The 21,047-nt window shown below is 24.0% G+C and overlaps 1 protein-coding gene across 2 annotated transcripts; it reads right to left on the reverse strand.

Moving 5' to 3' along the window:
- Positions 1–142: 142 nt before the first annotated feature.
- LOC127277970 (chitin deacetylase 1) lies at positions 143–19,462 on the reverse strand. Of its 2 annotated transcripts, none has more exons than XM_051299440.1 (7): positions 19,325–19,462; positions 15,164–15,293; positions 10,135–10,247; positions 3,999–4,148; positions 3,135–3,575; positions 1,970–2,451; positions 143–1,347 (listed from the first exon to the last, which is right to left on the reverse strand). In XM_051299440.1, exons 1-7 carry the CDS (start codon positions 19,371–19,373, stop codon positions 1,114–1,116), a joined length of 1,599 nt encoding a protein of 532 aa, XP_051155397.1. In that variant the 5' UTR covers positions 19,374–19,462; the 3' UTR covers positions 143–1,113. The 2 variants fall into 2 exon arrangements, with proteins under 2 accessions (XP_051155397.1, XP_051155396.1); XM_051299439.1 differs by lacking the exon at positions 10,135–10,247 and adding an exon at positions 10,303–10,433.
- Positions 19,463–21,047: the final 1,585 nt, after the last annotated feature.

Below are 21,047 nucleotides of genomic sequence, written 5' to 3' on the forward strand. Positions count from 1 at the left end.
AATATTAATCAATTTTTGTTATAGCAGAATATTTATTATACGAAAAAAATGAAATATAATTAGAAAATTTTCTAATTTCCAACACAAAAAATTCTTAGGAATAGGAATGTGATCAATGGATTATTATAAAAATGCATCGTGATAAATAAATATCTTGTTTATTTTCATTTTGTCCGGATTTAAAAAATTCAACACATCTTAGGACATTGTATCTTAACTTCATTCATTCACTCACACAAGATATACTAACATATCAACTTAACATTATAATATCCTCCTGCGACTTAAAAAAAAAAAAACATTGTCTCTTTTTATTTCATGAATATTAAAAAAAACTTCGATAATCTCAATAGTTTGTTTAATAACTATCGGATTTTTTTTTTCATTTCTATTTTCAAAACAAATTATTATTTAGTTCTTCAGGAGGAAAACGAGTCTTTGAGATTTCTCGAAAAATAATATTTTCATAAGAAAATTTTTTAAAGTTCATATTTGGAATATGCACAAAATGTTTGTGTGTGATTTTATCAAAAATACAAAATTCACTTTTTTTCGGTACTAATTATTGTATGTATATATATAAAAAAAACTAGATTGAAATCTTGTAAAGTCGTTATAATATAGCGATTTACAATTTTTTTTTTTTTTTTTGAGGCAAATTTTATTTTTCCTTATTTTTCGGAAATATTGTCCTTAACATCAAATATTTTTCGAAAATAAAATCAAAAAAAGTTTTTAAATTTAATTTCTTTTTCATATTACTTCGGTGATGGAAAAATTTCCACTTTAATAACGGAAACTAAATTAAAAGAAAAAAAAAACATGAATGTAATTAAAAATTAGTTTCTGTAACTAGGAATTTTTTTTCTGATGAGTTTTACTTTTTTATTGCTAAATTTATTTTCGTTTCGAATGATAAAATTAGAAAAAAAAAAAATGGAATCTATTTCAAAGTTTCCATGTGCCTCTCTGGAGGAAAATAAAAACAAATTTATTATTCGAGTTTAATATTTAGTAAGGACATCACTGACGCTGAGGCTGTGTGCTTGAAAATGTGAAAGAGAAAAAAAGGCTTTTGCACGATCGATCGATCGTAGTCTATTGCCTCCAAACTCATTTCTTCACGGAGAAACCATCGCCGGTTGGATCCAGCAGCCAGGGATAGTTATTGGGACACTCCATACAGGTGAAAAGACGAAGGGTCTCACCAGGTAATTCTCTAGTTGTTAAGGGGCATGCATTTGGCAGGGAACAGTACGGTTGTCCCTTTTCATCACAAGTTTCTTTCCATTCTTGGAAATCACGAATTGCCGATAATTCCGTCGGCGTCTGCATCCATTTTATCACCTGCAAAAATATTTCCTTTTTTTAGCCGAATTTATTTCCTTTTTTTTTATTATTATTTACTATAATTATTAGAATAATAATTATTATTATATAATTATTATTCTACTTTTTTTATTTAGAATGAAAAATATGTGAAAGAAAAATTTTTAATTTCATTTTCTTCAAATTTAGATTTTGAAATAAAAATACTCTAAAAAGCCATTAAATGGACGCAATTAAATTCTGTAAATTTCATGTTAATGAGTCGACAAATTTACATACTTGTCTTTCAAAAATGTAAATTCGTAAAATAATTGGAATTTTAGAGAATATATACCACTGCTATCTCTGAGGTATTTTTTTGAAAATTAACTTTTCTATTTTATTGAGATTAAAAAAAAAAACTTAAAATTCTATAGAAAATTAATTTCTCAATCTAAAAGATTCTCATTACAAAAAAATTAATTAATTCTAGAAAATTTATTTCTAAAAAAATTTTCATTCCGAAATAATTAATTCCTAAAACAAGAGAAATATTAAAATTTACCTTCACTAGAAAAAAATCTATTTTTAATAATATTGTTTTAATTTTGTATTTTGAGATTATTTTAGCAGATTTTGAAAATTTATAAATATATATTACCTGGACCATGGTGACGAAATAGACATCATTTCTGCCCAACATTTCTTCGATGAATTTAATGAGTTCCTCCTTGAATTCCTTTTTGCTCTTGAGCCAGGAAGCATGGAAATGGAATCCCAATGGTGCTCTATTTGAATTAATATGACGGAAGGCATTATGTCTAAGCAGTCTTGCAAATTGTTCTCCAGTTTGAATGTTGGAACAAGAATCCACCATATGACAACCAGGGAGGGATTCATCGAATGTTGGATCGTCACGTCGATCCAATTCATTCATAACCATTTCCCACACCGGATGTGATCTCGAGGGACAGTTTCCGCTGTTTCCGTTACATTTATGAGGCATACGGAAGTAAAGTGTATACGGCCAAATGGGCACACGACCAAGTGAAGCTGTTATGGAAGCGTCATAGACGAAAAGTTGATCAGCCATCATTTCAAATTGCTTGTTACCTCCCACCCTCAGGTAAGGTGCTCTCAATCCTATAAAGAAAAAAAAATTAAATCTTTATTTTCACTTGCATGTACACTATATTTTATTTTATTTTTGCACTCAAATCAAGGCTTTGCCGTGTCGCTCCATCTAGCGCAATTTTATAAAAGTTTTACTATATTTTATTTAGTTTTAAAGACAGTTTGCAAATAGTTGACAAAATTGTCTTGCTCTATTTTGTGTTTGAATATCATTTAAAATTTTAAAGTTTCTGAATTATTATACAGGATTAATGAAATGAATCAAACAAGTGATAATGATTGTCATATAAGTGTTACAACAATTTCTAAATTCGCAATCGGACAACATAACCTCAACATGCCTGTCGTTGAAAGCTCAATATTTAGCATTAAAGGTAAAGATTATTTTATTTTAATTTTTATTTTACCCTATAACTAAAGATAATTAAAATTATAGTATTTTTCTAAATACATAAATTATCGTGTGCATCTCGTATATATGAATAAAAGATTTTTTTTTTCAATAAGTTTGATTGATTTTCATGTTCGCGCAGCAAATTTCAAACTCATAGTAGGAAAAGTATTCCTTTCTGTACTTGTTCGACAATAATTTGCAAACTTTATTTTCGCAACAAAATTTGATAAATTCGCAATATTATTTTTTATTTGAATTTAAAAAAAAAAAAATTAAATAAAAAATGGTTCATACTAACCAACAATGGATCCATCGGTAATATTGGCGAAACGTTCAACAATTAATCTGGCTCCAGCCATTTCTGCGAGCCAATCGTCATAACTTCCATGACTCCAATATTGTGGATCATCTTTGTGTGTTAATGAAAAAACAGAAATTTCATGTCCTTTACGATGAAGATCTTGTACGGCTGAATAATTTGTATATTTGTGAGAAACAAAGAAAGTGCCACGAATTTGACAACCATTTGGATTTGCTCGTTGTCCATTGAATATCTCCTCATACAAGTCAATGTTATCCACATTTACTGCTCCGTTAAATGTAATTGTTATCATTTGTGGCACTTGAGATGGTTCAATATTCCCAGGAATTCGTGTTCCGTCTGCTGAACAATAACAATCCGGCAAAATACATTGTGTTGGATCACAATCGGGGGCTCTGTTTGGATCAGTTTCCACAGCTGAAAGGAATTTTTTTTTTTTAGTATTGTGGAAAAAAACCAGTTTTAGAATTTATGTTTTTAATTTTTCTTTTGTATATAATATTTTCCAAATTTTTTTAAAACTAATTTTATTTTCTTGTAGTATTTTTGCAATTATTTTGAACAACTTTTTGAAGCTTTGTTATTTTAAATCAATATTTCAACTTTCTATTGTCTATTGAAATTATTTTATGTTTTTTAAAAAGCATTGTTATTTTTATATCTATATTTTTTTTTGCATTTTATTTCAACTTTTACAGTCTATTGTTGTTATTGTCTTTCTTTATTTCGCTTTTTATTTTATGTAAAAAATTTCTATTCAAAATTTAAACTTTTATTAATTAGAATCGAATTAAATAGGGATTTTTTTTTTTTTCTTCTATAGAAATGAAAAATACGCACTGCAGGCATTTTCGTCTGATTCATCTTTGCAATCGGGTTTTCCATTACAGAATAATTCTTTATCGACACATTCACCATTGCCGCAGGATAATTTTCCATCAGGACAAACAGGCTCGTCTGTTTTGAATTTTGGTAGAACTTTTCTAGGCTCTGAAAAAATTGATTATTAATTTTTACACATTTTCTTACTAATAATTTTTATTATATATATATTCAACACTCTCATATCATTTATCTTATATCCACTTTTTAAAAAAAATTGTTCGAATATACAAAAAAAGCAAAAAATTTTCTAATTTAAAACTTTTATATTACCGAGAATTTTGTAATTATAAAAAGTTTTGTTTATTAAACATTTTTTTTTTTTTTTTTTTTTTTTGAAAAATTCATTTTAAATTTATTTTTATAAATCGTAAATTCAAATTCATATTTTAGTTTACATATTTTTTTAATTAACTTCTACTTTTTTGGAGAATGATTTTAAAATTGAAAATGAAATTCCCAAAAAGCGATCAACATTAAAAATTGATATTAAATCATTAAAAGATGGAGATTAGATAAGTAGGAGTCACTTATAATGGAAATGTATCATTTCTTTTGGAAAATAATATTTCAAGTACATTTTTGAAAATACATTACAACTAGAAATGAATATTAATTAGAATTAATATTAAATAATTAAAATAAATTGTGAATATTATTTTAAAGTAAATAATAAATATTACATTAGAATTAATATTAAATTAAATATTGAATATGAAAAAATATATTATATATTTTTTATAAAAAACATAAAATTCATTTCTCAATTATAATTGAATCGATTGCAATTTTCGACGACATAAAAGAAAAGATACATTCTCAAATTTGTGAATTACATAATATATTGGCTATAGGTAAGAAATTTACAAGCTTTTTACAGGAACATCTTGAGACGTTCATTGCGTATATATATATATATCCAAGGCCCGAATCCATGTAACTTTTGCCCATGCTAAAAAATTTTTGATCAATCTACTGTCTGTCAAAATTCTATACCAAAAGTCTGAAATCGTGTCGTCTTTAATTTTGATTTTGAGTATGTTTTATTATTATTATTATTATTATTATTTTTTTTTGTGACGCCTATCTGGGTACTTTATTGTCTCACGGCGTTGCACGCGTTTAGTGAACACAAATCATTCAGAATTTCACTTTATAAAGTATAACATTTAAAGCACTTGAAAAAAAAAAATGCAAAAACCAATAAAACAAAGCCCGTTTGATTTTTTGTTTGATAATGAAAAATTAATTAATTAAAATCTTGTCAAAATATGTTTTGCTCAATTTTATTAATAAAACAATAATTTTTTTTATTAATTTTTGAGTCAATTAAAAAGGAAATAAATTTGTGGTACGCATGAATATTCCCTTCATTAGACTTTATGGAATTTTTGTGGTGTCAAATTAAAAATTATCGAATTTACATTAAGTAGAATTTTAAAAAAGAGATTTTATAATGAGTCCAATTTTAATAATGAAAAATTTCTATTTAACAAAATTCTGATTTTGTATAGAATTTCTATTTAAATGAACTTATATAGATAAAGCAGATTTTCAAATAACACAATTTCTATTAAACAAAATTGATATGTAGAAAAATTTTCATAAAAAAGAATTTTTATTTATTAGAATTGATCATTTTTGTCGAATTTCTATTTATCTGAATATTAACTTAAAAGTATTTTAATTAACAGAATTCCCAATTAAAAGAATTTCTATATAACAAAATTTATATATTTAACAAAACTTTTATTAAATAAAATTTCTTTTTTATTTAATTTTTATTTAATAGAATTGTCATTTAACAGAAATTTAGCTAAGAAGAATTTCTGTTAAATGACAATTGTATAAATAAAAATTAGATTTTATAGGAATTTTTTGAATAAAACTTTTGTTAAATAAGAATTTTGTTATATAGAAATTATTTTAATTGAAAATTCTGTTAATTAGAATACTTTCTAAGTGAATATTCGGATAAATAGAAATTCGCCAAAAATGATCAATTCTGATAAATAAAAATTCTTTTTTAAGAAAATTTTTCTAGATATCAATTTTGTTAAATGGAAAATGTTATTTGAAAATTCGATATATTAGAAAATCTGCTTTATCTAAGTTCAGTTAAATAAAAATTCTACAAAATCAGAATTTTGTTAAATAAAAATTTTTAATTATTAAAATTAGGCTCATTATAAAATCTTTTTTTTTTAAATTTTACTAAATGTAAATTCGATAATTTTTAATTTGAGACTACAACAATTCAGTCAAGTCTAATGAAGGGAATATTCTTGCGTTCCAAATTTGTGAATATAGAAAAATTTAGTATGAAAGTATATATGTGTAAAGGAAATAAAAGGTATATATTGGATTGAGCTTGCATAAGTCAGACAGTAGTTGTATTGGTTTTTTTTACAATTTTTCTTAGCGCCTATGGTCAGAAAAAGAAGAAATGAAACGAGGCAAATGTAAGTAAATATAAGAGCGGATACGAGAGGCATATATAAATTTTTTAGATTTGCCAGAGAAGTAAGACTGGTTTATATAGTTTCGTTGCATTATTGCAATCCGAGGAGGTAGAAAATAGTAGACACACACATATAATATATATATATGTATTGAATAAAGATATTGCGATACATGAGAAAGCATATATATGTGACTGAATCAGAAACCTTGCCTTTTTTTTGCTGCTTTGATTCAATCAATAAAAAAGCATGTGACATATATGTATAATAAAATAACCCTTTTTATTTGTATATAAGTATATTTTTCACTATAAAAAAATTTGACAAATTAAATCAAATTTTTTCTATCGATTTTTATTAATTAAATAAATTTTTTATGAAATTATAATGTAATTGAAAATTCTGACTAAATATTGTTAAACGATAATTATTATTATTATTATATATTTAACAAAATTTCCATAATGAATAGAATTTCTATATTTAATGAAATGTTTATTTAACCCAATTTCTACTTATTCAAATCACTTAAAAGAATAAAATCCACAACATTTATCATCAATGATTAGAAAACAAATTATTTTTTTAAAATGGAAAATTATAAAATGTGTAATCTAAAAAATAGTTTTTTATCATTTTTTTTTTATCAATAAACATTGCAAGAATTTTAAACATCGAATTTTCATTTATTATATAGAACTTTTATTTGTCCGAAAACACACTGAAAAAAAAATTTATTTCTAAATAATCGGTTACTTGATTATTATCAAATAATTATTATTTGAATCAATTAATTGATTCAAATACAATTTATTTAACACAAATAAAAATTATTTTGTTCATGTAAATATTTATTTGCTAATAGTTAAGTAAACAATTATTTGAATCAAATGAATTTTTTTTTTCAGTGTGAACGCAGTAAAATAAAATTTGATGAAATATAAATTGTGTCATTTAAAAATTCAACAAAATCCTTTTATTAAATAAAAAGTGCTGGTAAATGAATGGTTCGTTAAATTAAAATTTTATATGAAATAAAAATTTTAACCATACAAAAATTCGCAGTTAAAAATTCTGTTTTAAATAAAATTTCATTTAAATAAAAATTCAATAATTATATGTGAAAATTTGATTGAATAAAAATAATTTTACATTTAAATAGATATTTGGCAAATTATATTTTAAGAAAAATTTTTTTGAAAATTATAACATTGAATTGTGGAATTTTTTAAATGGTGAAAAGGCTTTATGTAAGTTACAGAGAAAGCGCAAAAGTGAAATGAAATGTGGAATTTGGATTATATCTGATTTCATAATGATGTGGAATATTGAATTTTATTTTTCTTTTTTTTTTTTATTTTTTTTTTGTAAAATGCACTTGTGTGAGTGATGTCATTGCCTCCGGGATCTTCTCGTTATCATCTTTGCGCGAAAGGCATATACAAGGATGAAGAGCAAGCGAAAGTAGTTTTACTTTTAAATATATACATTACAAACATCAGAAAGTATTTCTCCTGTTACAAGACCGGACTGAATGACCGTATAAACGAGGAAAATAATTTTTATGATGGAATGAGTGTATATATGAGCGAGTCAGTGAGCAACCAGGACGAATCGTCCAAGCGAAACTGCAGATGCGAGAAACGAGTTATCCACTCTTGAAAAAGGTCTACACTCTGTTGAATTCGAAATCAAGTACAAAAAGGTATAAAACTAGAGTGCCTTTTTCACAAGGCCTCTCTTACTTTACAATTCAATCTCACTGAAGAAGAATCCTACTCAAGGAAAAAGTGCAAAAAAAAAGGAGGCAAGAAAAAAAAAACCACTTTTTTATAATATGATGAAAAGAGTGATACAAAGAGATTTTTGGTTGATACGTTATATAGAGTGAGATTTTTTTTTTTTTTTTGAAAATTAAGGAGAAGAAAATTTATTCTGTTTTTTTGGCAATTTTATAAAATACTGCGAGTTTAAAAATTACATAATTATTGGTGGAATAATTGTGTGATGATAGAAAATTTAGAAGATTCTAAAAAGTATTACTGTATGTACATATATAAAAATTTATAGCCGGATTATAGGCAACCAGACTCACTTTCACGCAAGTTTACAATAAAGATATATATATAACGATAATGTAAAAGTATATACAGAGTAAACAAGTGAAAATGAATAGAAGTTAATTAACAATGTGTAATTTTTGCCAAGTCCAGAAAAAAGTCAAATATAATATTGTAAAATAGTGATAAAACTATATATAGTAATTTTTTCCCATCACCCAGTGATATTCATTTAAAAATCATAAAGTTTCTATAAAAGAAAAAAATATGAAAAATTATGAAAATTATTAGTTTTATTGCAACATTTTTAACATTTTTTTTTTTTTTTTTTTTAATTATAGCTATAATATAAATTTCAATTATATAAATAAAAAATATATAATTTTCATTGAAAAAAGAAATAAAAAATAGTTATTTATACATTATTATTTATTAATAATAAAAATTGATATTTATTTTTAATAATTAAATAATTTTTAAAAATAAGATTTAAAAATAAAAATAAATTTATTTCTTTTATGCCAGAAACATTATTTTAAAAATAGTAAATTTTAACTTATCAAATTAGTTTGTATATAGAAAATTTTGTGAATTAGTTTAGAAAATCGAGTATATATATATATATATATATATATATATATATATACAGTTAGTCTAAAAAACATTCTCGTATAAGAAATTTAAAAAAAAGCCAACCCGAGGAGAAGCATAAAGTGCATTATTAATTAGTTAGTTGTGTGAGTTTTTGTTTTCCTCAAAGCCAAAATAGAACTTATAGTACCTTGGTGGAAAGCCATTTAGAAATTTTACAAAAGGATCGCGAAGTGTCGAGGATTAAATTTGCATTTTTAATTTCCTCGTCGCCAACGCGTATCCTTTTTAGGATGTCTGTGAAGTTAGTCGGGTATCGTTTATGTGCGTGCTACGGCGCGAGTCTATAAAATTTTCGGACCGAATTTTCCGATCCTCTCTCTTTCTTTCTTTTCTTTCAGTTTCTATTATTTAAATGACATTTCCAATTCACGAATTCGTCTTTTTTTTTCAATTAATTTTTCTTTCTATCCCCTTTAAATATATTATTATTATTATTAAAATAATCAATACTCCATCGGAGACTTCATTTTTTTTTTTTAATAAAGCACAAATTGATTACATTTCCAAGAATAGCACAAAAATAAAGTACTTTTCTCTGGACAATAATGAGGTTTATGATTCGAATTTTTTTTTTTTATTATTTTTTTAATTTCATTAAATAGTGTCTTTTACTTCAATTTAATACTCAAATTTTTTATAAAATATAATAAAATTTTATTTATTATCACTATTAATATTATTATTATTATATTATTAATAATAGTAAATTATTGTAAAGAAAAAGTGAGAAATTATTTTTCATAAAATAATGAAAACTTTGTTATGTTGATGTTTGTAAAAAAAAAAAAGGACGAAGGGTAAAATTCGGAAGTGATTGGGAAGTCATTTTTAAAAATAGAGTCTATAAAAGACGAATAAAAGAGGACCTGAAGAACGAGGGCCGGTTTTTTTTTTTGTTCCCCCGCGTGCGTCACTTACTCTCGAGCTTGTCACAGTTGGTGACCTTGCCCTTCCAGTCGCAGGTTTGTTTGTCCAAATCAAAGGCCAATCCACTGGGACACGTGATTGGCTTCAGGCCGGATTTTGTACACCTGAAGGGGGAAAAGGCAGGAGCTTAATTAACAAAATAATGATAATTCTTCTTACTTTCAAGTTGATCGCAGTTCTTGACGTTGGTCTTCCAGTCACAAGTCTGCCTGTCAATATCAAAAGCAAGACCAGTTGGACACTTCACTGTGGCCAGCCTCGTTATTCCAATCTCAGATGCTTTGTCGCACCTAAAGTCCATAACTCTTACCTTTACTATTTCGTTTATTATATGGTAAATTTCACCTTTCATTCATATAATAATTAATATATTATCATATTTTTTTTCAGTTTGGAAATAGAAAATTATAAATTTAGTTCATGGAAATTTAATCATTTTTTTTTCTATTATTTGAAAAATTATTTTATTATAAATAAAGAAAATAACGAAAAAATCAGAGTTCTTGAAGTAATAAATAATATATAAATTTTAAAAAGTAAAAAAAAAATTTTGAATACGATAAAACCTCGATTAAATCTAAATCTTGCTATAATTATAATGAAATTTCTATTTGTTTCAATTTTCATTTGACTAAATTTTTATTTAGCTAAATTTCCATTTAATCGGATTCATTATTATTTTTTGAATAAAAATTTTATATAAAAATTTTATTATTTGGGCAAATGAAATATTAATTGGCGTTAAATAAAATTTATTTGAAATAAAATAAATATATTTCTTCTCTGATAGTTATAACAAATTATATATAATTTGTGGAATAATTTTAAAATTATTTTCTGAATTAAATCAATCCTCTTTACATTTTGAACACCCTGTTTATATATAAACATATAGAAAGAGGAATGAAAATGATCAAAGCATCCCTAAGATATTGGAAGCACATTTAGGAAATTGGAAACGTATTGGTTTTAGATTTTGAACCGAGTCGATATATTTTCTTCTTGACTGATGACTTCATCTCACAGAAAATTACATTTTTATTGAAATCAAGGGCTCTAGACGAGTTTCAAAAGTTATTTTTATTGTATCAAGTTACCTTCGAATTAGTTAAAACAAGGAAATTTTGTTTGTTTTTTTAATGTCGATAAAAAATTAAAATTTTTTTACAAAGTATCCCACAGTCAGAAATATACATTCAATTTTTTAATGGATTTTTTAAAAATGATTTTTACGATTTAGGAAAATTAAAAACAGATAGTAAAAAGAAATAAAAATTGAAATAATACAAAGATAAAATGGAAATAAAATTGAAGGTGAAGATAAAATAGAAAAATGAAAAAAGATAATGAAAAATATTTTGAAAATTTTGAAATAAATTCTTTGAAATTTAAAAGAATGAAGAAAATAATATTTGATTTTGTTATTTAAATAAATATCAGTAATATATATATATATATATATATATATATATATATATATATATATATATATATATATATATATATATATGCAAAGCGTATCATATCCGTTTCTTGACGCTATATCCGGTATATAGAAATGGAAGCGTTATTTTCAGAGAACAAAATTGAAAATCTATACAAAAGAGAAGATAAACTTTTTACTGCTTTTTTCTAATTAAGATTCTGAACCTCAATTTATTTTTCCTCTCATAAAATAAGATAATATTTCTAAATTTTTATTCTATTTTTATTTAAAGATAATTCTAAATTGCTATTCTTTCTAAATACTATTTAAAAAAATGTTTCAAAAGAGAAGTTATTTTTTACATTTATTTAATAATAATTTATAATACTAAATTTCATATGTTAATTTTTTTTAAAGTGTTTTTATCTCGTTATTAACATTTTTGTATACTTTCTCGTGTTCTCTTAAATTTTCATTTTAATTTCATTGAAGGTTTTTTTTTTTTTTTTTTATTACATTGTTATTTTATTTTAAAAGTCTATTGAGAGACCTTGTACCTGAGTCATTGGGGAGACTCATCTAACATCGATCTCGACTTTGTTCTAAAAGTCGATCGCCTTGAACCTAAATATCCTTATATTCTAAAAGAATTGCATCCTGATTACTTTTCCTCATGTGTTTTTTTTTCTTTTTTCTTTCTTTAATGATTACATCTTTTTACCGTTATTATCATATTTTTCATGTCAACTGCCGTTAGATTCACTTAATCATATATATGTCTTAAAATAAATATATATTTCAAATAAAATTTATTTAGTTCCAATAAAAATTTTATTTGTACAAAACAAAATATAAATAGTAAATATACACTGAAAGAAATTTCATAGGAAAAAATAACAAAATGCGTATTACATTTTAATATATTCTTTTAGAATTTAGGGAAAAGTGTACTTTTTATTAAAATTCAATATACTTTATATTAAAGTTCCAGCTTAAAATCTTTTTTCAAATATTAATAATTATTGTAGAAAAAACGTAAAAAGATTACCAATATTTGAAAATATTATATTAAATTCTCATAGAGTTGTTGCATTATATGGAATGTAGCGTTCTAATATTTGTAAAACTTTATACGAAAAATTCAGAATGTCGGAAGAAAAGGGAAAAAAAGTGGAAACTCGGACGTTTCCGTTAATTCTCGGGAGGAAGAGGAGTGAGACTAGGAACAACACATTCACACTTACGATACAGGTTAACACACATACTAATGAACACGCACGTTCATTTCGCTTATACATAGACATTACACGATCGCAACGAAACCTACACTTACAATTCTATACGCATAACGATAAATTTCGCTGGGGGTCGGCATATATCGTTTTCTTATATACTAACTACTGAATATTTTTACCACTTGCGAGAAAGAAGTTTACTTATAATAACTTAATAATAAAAAATAGTTTACTAGTGCCAATGGTGTAATTTTATAGAGGTTACGCTGGGTTCATTTTTATTATTAATTGTTTATATAGATTTTTCTTTTTTTTCAGATTAAAAATTATGATTGTTATAAAAATTTTTATTGCAAATAAAAATCAAATAATTGTAAAGATGACATCAAAAAATAATAATTAATAAAAATAATAATAAATTTAATAATTATAAATGTTTTCTGTGGCACTATAAACATTTGAAACACGTGTGTTGACAGTTGATAGGTACGTTCTGCTGGTTAACAACACTTTCGAAAATCGGATCAAATCGGATCAAGTCGTAGAAGTTCGAGTAGGACACGAAGCCGCAAACAGACAGAACTTCGGTTAAATTCGTAGTCTCTCGGGAAAATCCGTGACTTTTAATATAAAGTTTTACAAAATGTGAAATAAGTATACGGATATATGTTATTTTTCTTACTATTTTGTGAAATTATTTATTATAATATTTCGTATTCTGTGAATTCATAAAGAAAATACTAATTTTTAAAATAAATATACTAATTTTTATTTCTTAAAATAATAGTTACTCTTAAATTCATTATATATTTTCATAAAAACTGTAATAGTAATCAGTATAGGTGCACTTTTTCCCTAAATTGTAACATTTATATTAAACTCTAATATGAGTTTAATACTTAGTAGTATGAATTTTCTTTCAGTGTATAAATATATAAAATACACTGTAAATAGTTATTTAGCTTCGAGATAAATATTATGTTTATTTAACTCAAATAAATTATATTTAGTTTTATAAATAAATTTTAAAGAAATTAATCTCATTTTTCGTTTTTTTTTTTCGTTTTTTTTTTTTTTTTGAAGTCAAATTAATATTAAAATAAGGCAAAAAAATAATAAAAGACGTATGAATTTTGATAAAGAAAAATTAAAAGGAAAGACTGAGACTGGTTTTCTAAAAATACGTGTCACTATTTTGTCATTGATATTATAATAAAATTTGAATTACATATATTAAAAACCTGAAATAATTATAAATTTTAATTAATTGGGCGAATATTTTCTTTAAAGGAATTGTTTTAAAACCAAAATTTGAAAGGAAATCTTGAAAACAGAAAACTATATGAAAAATGTATGCGCGTAAAACCAGTTAAGAGAGTTTTAGTAATTTTATAATAGAGTTCGATTATATCAACTGAATTTCGCCTATAGTTATTACTTTATGTAAGGATTACCGCTTTCAAACTATATAAACTATACGGTGAAATTATAATTTCACGTGACTTCGGTTAAATGGAAAATGCTTACATCCAAGTGTTACGAGATTTTTTTAAATTTAAGAACTCTGATTGCAATTCCATGAATCAAATTTAATTTTTTTTTCCCTTCTTTTCTAAATGAGAATAAAATTTTATCAATTTTCAAAAAAAAAAAAAATCTAAAGACTGAAAAATTTCTTAATTTAGAATACATTGGCTTCTATTTAATAAAAAAATTAAATAATTAAATTTATTGTTATTTATTAAAATTATTCTTATAGTTTAAAATATAACATTCTTTAAATAACAATAAATTTCTTAAATTATAAGAATATATTTTTTTATGCCCTTAAAAATATTCACATGTCCTTAAGAAGGAGCCAAAATATTCTTTTTAAATTAAAATTCGTTTATTAAATAAATATATATATATATAATATGTTAAAAAATATCGCAAAAGACTGGAATAAAATAAAGAAAAAGGATATATTTAAATAGAAATTAATTTTATGACTGAAATTTAATTATAATAAAATTTAAATAAAAAAAATACAACAAAGAATTTTAAGAAAATAAAAAGGATAAGAAGAGGAAGATAAAAAAGAATGAAAGAAGGAAACTTAAATATGAAACACTAAAAAAGATAAGAAAGTAATAAAAAAAAAAAAAAAAACGATCTAAGTTTGAGATTTCAAAATCTCTAATGAAAGTTAAACAGTTTAGATTAGCTAATATAGTTCTAATATACATATATTTTCTTTCACTTTGTAGGAGAAATTGAAGTCTACTTTTAAGGCAATTTGGGACACAATATATGCAAGTCAGGCTTGAGTGATATTTCAGTTTATATATAGTACACTATAAAATTTATTCAAACTTACCTCACAACATCTCGACAATCTCCATCTGTGCTTAGCCGAAAGTATTCATCCCCTGGCCTGTCATGACAAAGTTCTTCTGCTGATGCTTCTCCACCTTCGCCCCCATCATCATCCTGAGCCCTTACTGTCACTAAAAATTTAATAAAAATTTCATTAGAATCTACAATAATAATCAATATTTAATTATTTACCTAAATAGGATAATTAATTATATATATTAAATTATTCCGAAATTTTTTTTAAAATAAAAACAAAGGGATTCTTCATGCCCTACGTAAAATTTAAAAATTGTTTTATGTATAAAACCGACTCAATTGAAAAAAAGTTAATTAATAAATTATTATTTAATAATTATGGAATAATTTAATAATTTATATTATTTATTGTTTTGGTTTTTTTATCAATGATTAATTTTTAAAATGAAGAAATAGAAGAAAAATTGAAATATTGCAGTAAAATAGAAACAATAAAAGTAAGAAAATGAAAAATCAAAAAATTATATAGAAACAAATTGAAAATGGAGAACATAACAAAAAGAAGTGTCGAAACTATTTTTGAATGGTTTCACTTAATTTAAATGTTTCTTGTGTGGGTGATGTCAATTTTATTGAAAGATTTTCAAAAATTCAAAATGGTGGACATTGGTTATCAGAAATTTTAGTTATTTTGTCATAACCTAAAAGTGAATTTAACTAATAGATAATTTTTAACTAATTGATTAGTAGAAATATTGTTATTTGAATCAGTAACTGACTTTCTACTATTAAATTAATTATTTTTAACTAATTAAAATTTTAGAGAGTACGGGGAAAGTTTTTTAAATCAATTATAAATCCCTCAAGTCCGCCATATTGGATCCTCCATTTTGAATTTTAGAAATACTACTTCAGAAATTAAATTAGCGACTATTTTAATGGATTTTGTTATATATTTTGGGACGTGATTGAAAATTTTTTATTATAGAAACTTTTTTTTTCGTTCGCATGAACATTAAAAATTTTTTGATCATATTTTTTTTAACAATATAGATAGTGATACTTGAAACTCGTATACAAATAATAATCATAAAGTATAAAGTTGAGAAAGTGCAAGAGGTTTTGATGACCTATATATATACATATAGTGAATTCAAGGATTTTTTTCACAAGGAAAAGAATAATATGATTTGACAAATGTTTATAAGCGAGAGGATAGCATTGAAAAATAAGAAATATGCATAGATTTGCAAATAAGACGTAAGAGAGGAACGCGGAGGTCACCGAACTCCCATAGAAGTAGAAAGTCTTGGAAATGTCAGGGCAACAGGGGGGAAAGCAACAGTGGTTCTCTAAAGTAGGTTCTCTCTCGGTCTTTCCATCTTGCTATCCTCGAAAAAGGTAATTCCTATTTTAGTAAATATATAATATAAATAAATTGATATTTATTTTTAATCATTCTTTGTCTCGCGAGATTTTTTCCATTCACGCGGAAATCGGTGAATGATGAATTCCGCGATTATAACGCGCGCGCGCCGCTCGTAGTTATCTTATATTTTTGCTAAGGAGTCAGGATTGCAATCTGATAACAGTCATATTGTAGTTTCAATACCCTAGAACGAAAGTGATACTTCTAGATGAAGAATTTTTTCAAAGAAGAAGAAGAAGAAAAACAAGAACAAGAAGGATAAAAAGAAAAAATAGAATATTAATTGTATGAAGAAAATTTCCAATCCACAAGAAAAGTAGTTTTAAATAAAATATAATTTAATTTTGCAAAACAATGTTCTTAATCAACCTTGAAATGATTCAATGAAATATTGAAAATTTTGATTAGCTTATAACACGAAAGGATCAATTAAGAAATTCAACAAAGGCAAAGAAAAATAATAAAAAGAGGAAGAAGAAAAAAATTAGAACATGATAAAGAAAACACTCCAAAAAACATTAGAAAAACTTCATTAAAAAAAAAAAAAAATGAATAATTTTAGAAATTTTATACAGGAGAAAAAAATATGGAAAAGAAAAAGATAAAAAAATCAGTTAATTTCAAAGAATTATTAAGTCAAGAAGAAGAAGAAGAATTTAGAATTTTAACTTCAAGAGATCAATGAAGATGAAAAAAAATAAACAGTTGAAAACTCAATCAATTTAAGACATATTAGTCAATATTATCATTAAACGATTTATAAGTAATAATAAAAATAACTATAAACGGATATTTTAATTATCAATAAATAATTAATTAATCCGAAAAATAAATGAATTGTAATTATTTATTAATTCTGTAATAATTAATTAATGACAAATATTAAATAATCCTAATGATTTATTAAGGACAAACATTAATTAATCTTAATAATAATTTAATCCCAATTATTAATTAAATCCAATAATAAATAAATAAATAATAAACGCAAACATTAAGTAATCTTAATAATGATTGAATCCTAATTGATTTCAATATTGAATTAATCGTAATAATTAAATATTTCTAATAATTAATTAATCATAATTATAAAGTAATTCTAATTATTAATTAATTGCAATAATTAATTTATTCTAATAATAAATTGATCATTATAATAAACAATTAGTCCTAATTAGTAATAAATCTTAATAATCAATCCTAATAATTAATTAAATCGAATAAATAATTATTAAAATTGAAAAGAACAATTAACAAAATTTCAAATGAACCAACAATGGAAACTGCAAATATAGTTTGACTTTATAACAAATAACAATGATTATTCATTGATGATGAATTTCTATCATCGTTTATTTTGAAGATGAAAAACAATATCCGAATAATTGAACCTGAATTGGAAAAGATTTATTATACTTTTTGTTGAATATACTTATAAAATAGTGTTCTCAAACCTTGACCTATAATTAAAATTTTATCCTTATTTTTTATTTTTTTAAACACGGAATTAATTTCTCGAGCAACAGTCTAAATTTTTTAAAGAGAAAAATGAATAATGAACATGTTGGTATATAGAATTATAATTTCATTTAAGATAAAATTCACAAATTTTGAAGAATTTTTATGATTTTAAGAGAATTTCTTCTTTTATTTTAATAAGGAAGGATGATAAACTAAAAAAGTAGTCAAATATATGTAAAAGAAAATCCATCTTCTTCATATAATTATATAAACAAAATTTATATCACAAAGAAGTGATCTTGACTATTGTCGATTAAATTTAACAATTGTGAAGAAAATATTGAGTATATCGAGACTGTTTATGAAAAGATATATAATTTTTCAATATCATTTATGATAAATGTTTATTCTTTTTTTATATGACAAGTTATTACTGTTTTTAATACTTTACAACGTAATTCATATTATACTTCAGATTAATGTTAAATTTAATATTATCTAAATTATTATATACTGTTTTATATATATACAAATTGTAACTTTAACGTTATATTCAAAAAAAAATTTCATTCAAATTATCGATTACTTGACTATTATCAAATATTTACTTGAACCAAATAATGTTTATTTAAATTAAATAAACTGTATTTGAACCAATAATTTCTGCATTTGAAACAAATATTATTTAAATGATTCAAATAATAATTATTCATAAATAAATATTTATTTGATATAATAGTCAAGTAATCGAATTATTTAAATAAAATAAATTTTGTTTTCTTTATATTAAGAAGCAAAAAAATCAAAATGAAGAGATCTCATTATAAAAAATTCCAATTGAGGATCACATCGAATCATCAAAAAATCGAAAATCAATAAATTATCAAAAGATAAAAAATTATTGCAAAACAAATGAAATTTTCAAAAAAAAAAAAAAAAACCAAATAAATACAGGTTTTGATTTTAAATCAATATTAAGAATCAGAAGATTATTATTGAAAAACAAAATTAATTTAACAAATGAAAAATAAGAAAAAATATTTTTTTTTAATTCAATAAAAAAAATAGTTTGAAGATTATAAAAAAAAAGTAATATTTGAAAATCCGCATAAAAAGATCACTATTCAATATCAAAGGATCATGATTGTAAACAGTGGATGGTTCGCGGGGGGTTCGTAAAGGTGGTGGTAGCGCAATCAAAGTGTGGAGAGGGGTCAAAGGTCAAAAGGAGAGCGATGTGAGTGGATTCAACTTTCGAACGATTCACGCGGTAAGTCAAGATATTTTTGTACTTACCGGCAAGTAGACAGATGAATCCAAAGAGAAATATCAACTTCGGCGACATGATCGTCGTCGGCGGGACAGATTGCGTCTGGACAAGCCGCGCCCTCTCGCCCCTCTATATGTGCACCACCACTCCTTCGACCGATTCCTTGTGGAAGACTTTCACCTTCCGGATGGTGCTGACACCTATCTCGAGTAATATATTATAAATAATACATATCTAAAGAATAAAGATCTTCATTAAAAAAAAAAAAAAAAAAAAAGAAGAAAAAAAAAACTGAAAATCATATGGGAAAGTTATAACCATATACCAAAAAGTCCCGCAATAGGAAATTAGAAAGCTTCATCACACTCTTCTTTTCACTATATACATATAATTTGAGATCCAAATTTTTGTTTCGTGTCATTTTCATTTTCAATGAGTCTTTGTTCTTTGATTGAATATATCTTCCGTTTCAATTGGAACTCAACACATGAAGATTGATGGTTATTTTTTTTTTAAAAAGAAGTTTTGTATGATGAAAAATTGATGGATTTGAAAATATAGAATGTTGGAAATGGTCCAAGAATATAATTTTAATGGAGTTCTCTTGAGGAAATTGAGATTTTGATGATGAGGATCAACTTGAGAGGATTTGTGTGTCTAAGGATATTTATAATATAGTTATTTATTTCAAGGATGTAGCATTTTCTTTCTTTTAGAAAAGAAACAATAAGGCTTTAAGCTTTATATGAGTTTTCTATTTATTATATATTTATAAAACGTTTGATAACGTTTTAGAGAAATTGAAGAAATATTTTGTACAAGTCATCTTTTTGTTTTCGATAAAAATTTGGTTTCTTCACTTTTCTTCTTTTTCTTTGAATCAATTTTATTTGGTGGATTTTAAATGTTATTAGATTCGAAATGATTTTTTTGTTATTAAAAAATATTTTTGTTGACAAAACTAAATTTTTCATATTAAGCAAAAGACATCGGTGAAGTTCACAACGTTTGTGGCTATAAAGATTGAAACAAAAAAAAAAAAAAAAAAAAAAATTGTCAAGCAGAAAATGATATACCTGCACAATTTTTACTTTTAATATACTTAATTGTTATAATCAAGAAGCATTGGAAAAATCGTTTTTCAATGAAAAACTAATAATAATTTGCATGAAAAAATGTCTTTTCTTTGAAATTGTTGATTACAATGTTGTGAACTTTACCGAAATCGATTCTAAGAAAAAGTTGAGGTAGAAGAAAATGTAGATTTTGAATTTAAAATAGAAGTAGTAGAAGAAGAAGAAGAAGCGTGGAAACAAAAGTAGGAGTAGAAAAAAGTACAGGAAGTTAGAAAAGATACAAAAAATAAGATCCGTTAAGCGAAGAATAAAAATAAAAAATTGAATTTGATTTTATTAAAATGCAAACTAAAACATAATAACATAAAAATTGTTATGGTCTTGCGTTTCAAATAAAATTTAATTTATCTCACATTGTCATTGGAAGGAACATTATAGTTCCTGATATGTGAAATTAAATTGAATTTCATTTTGCAGCACTTCGCAAAAGCTTCGTGTTATAAATATTATTTTACTTGACAGAAATATTATAAGAAAATTCTCATCTCTGCAAAATTTAACGTCCTGCAAGCTATAAAATATAATATATATTAAAAGCTCCAGAAATTATTTATCTATTATTGTACATAACATATTATATAGTTATAAATTTGAAAATATAAATGAAAATATT

This window comes from Leptopilina boulardi, unplaced genomic scaffold (genome assembly GCF_019393585.1).
Source record: "Leptopilina boulardi isolate dan_hultmark-lab unplaced genomic scaffold, ZJU_Lbou_2.1 LbouV2_193, whole genome shotgun sequence".
Classification (NCBI taxonomy): Eukaryota; Metazoa; Arthropoda; class Insecta; order Hymenoptera; family Figitidae; genus Leptopilina; species Leptopilina boulardi.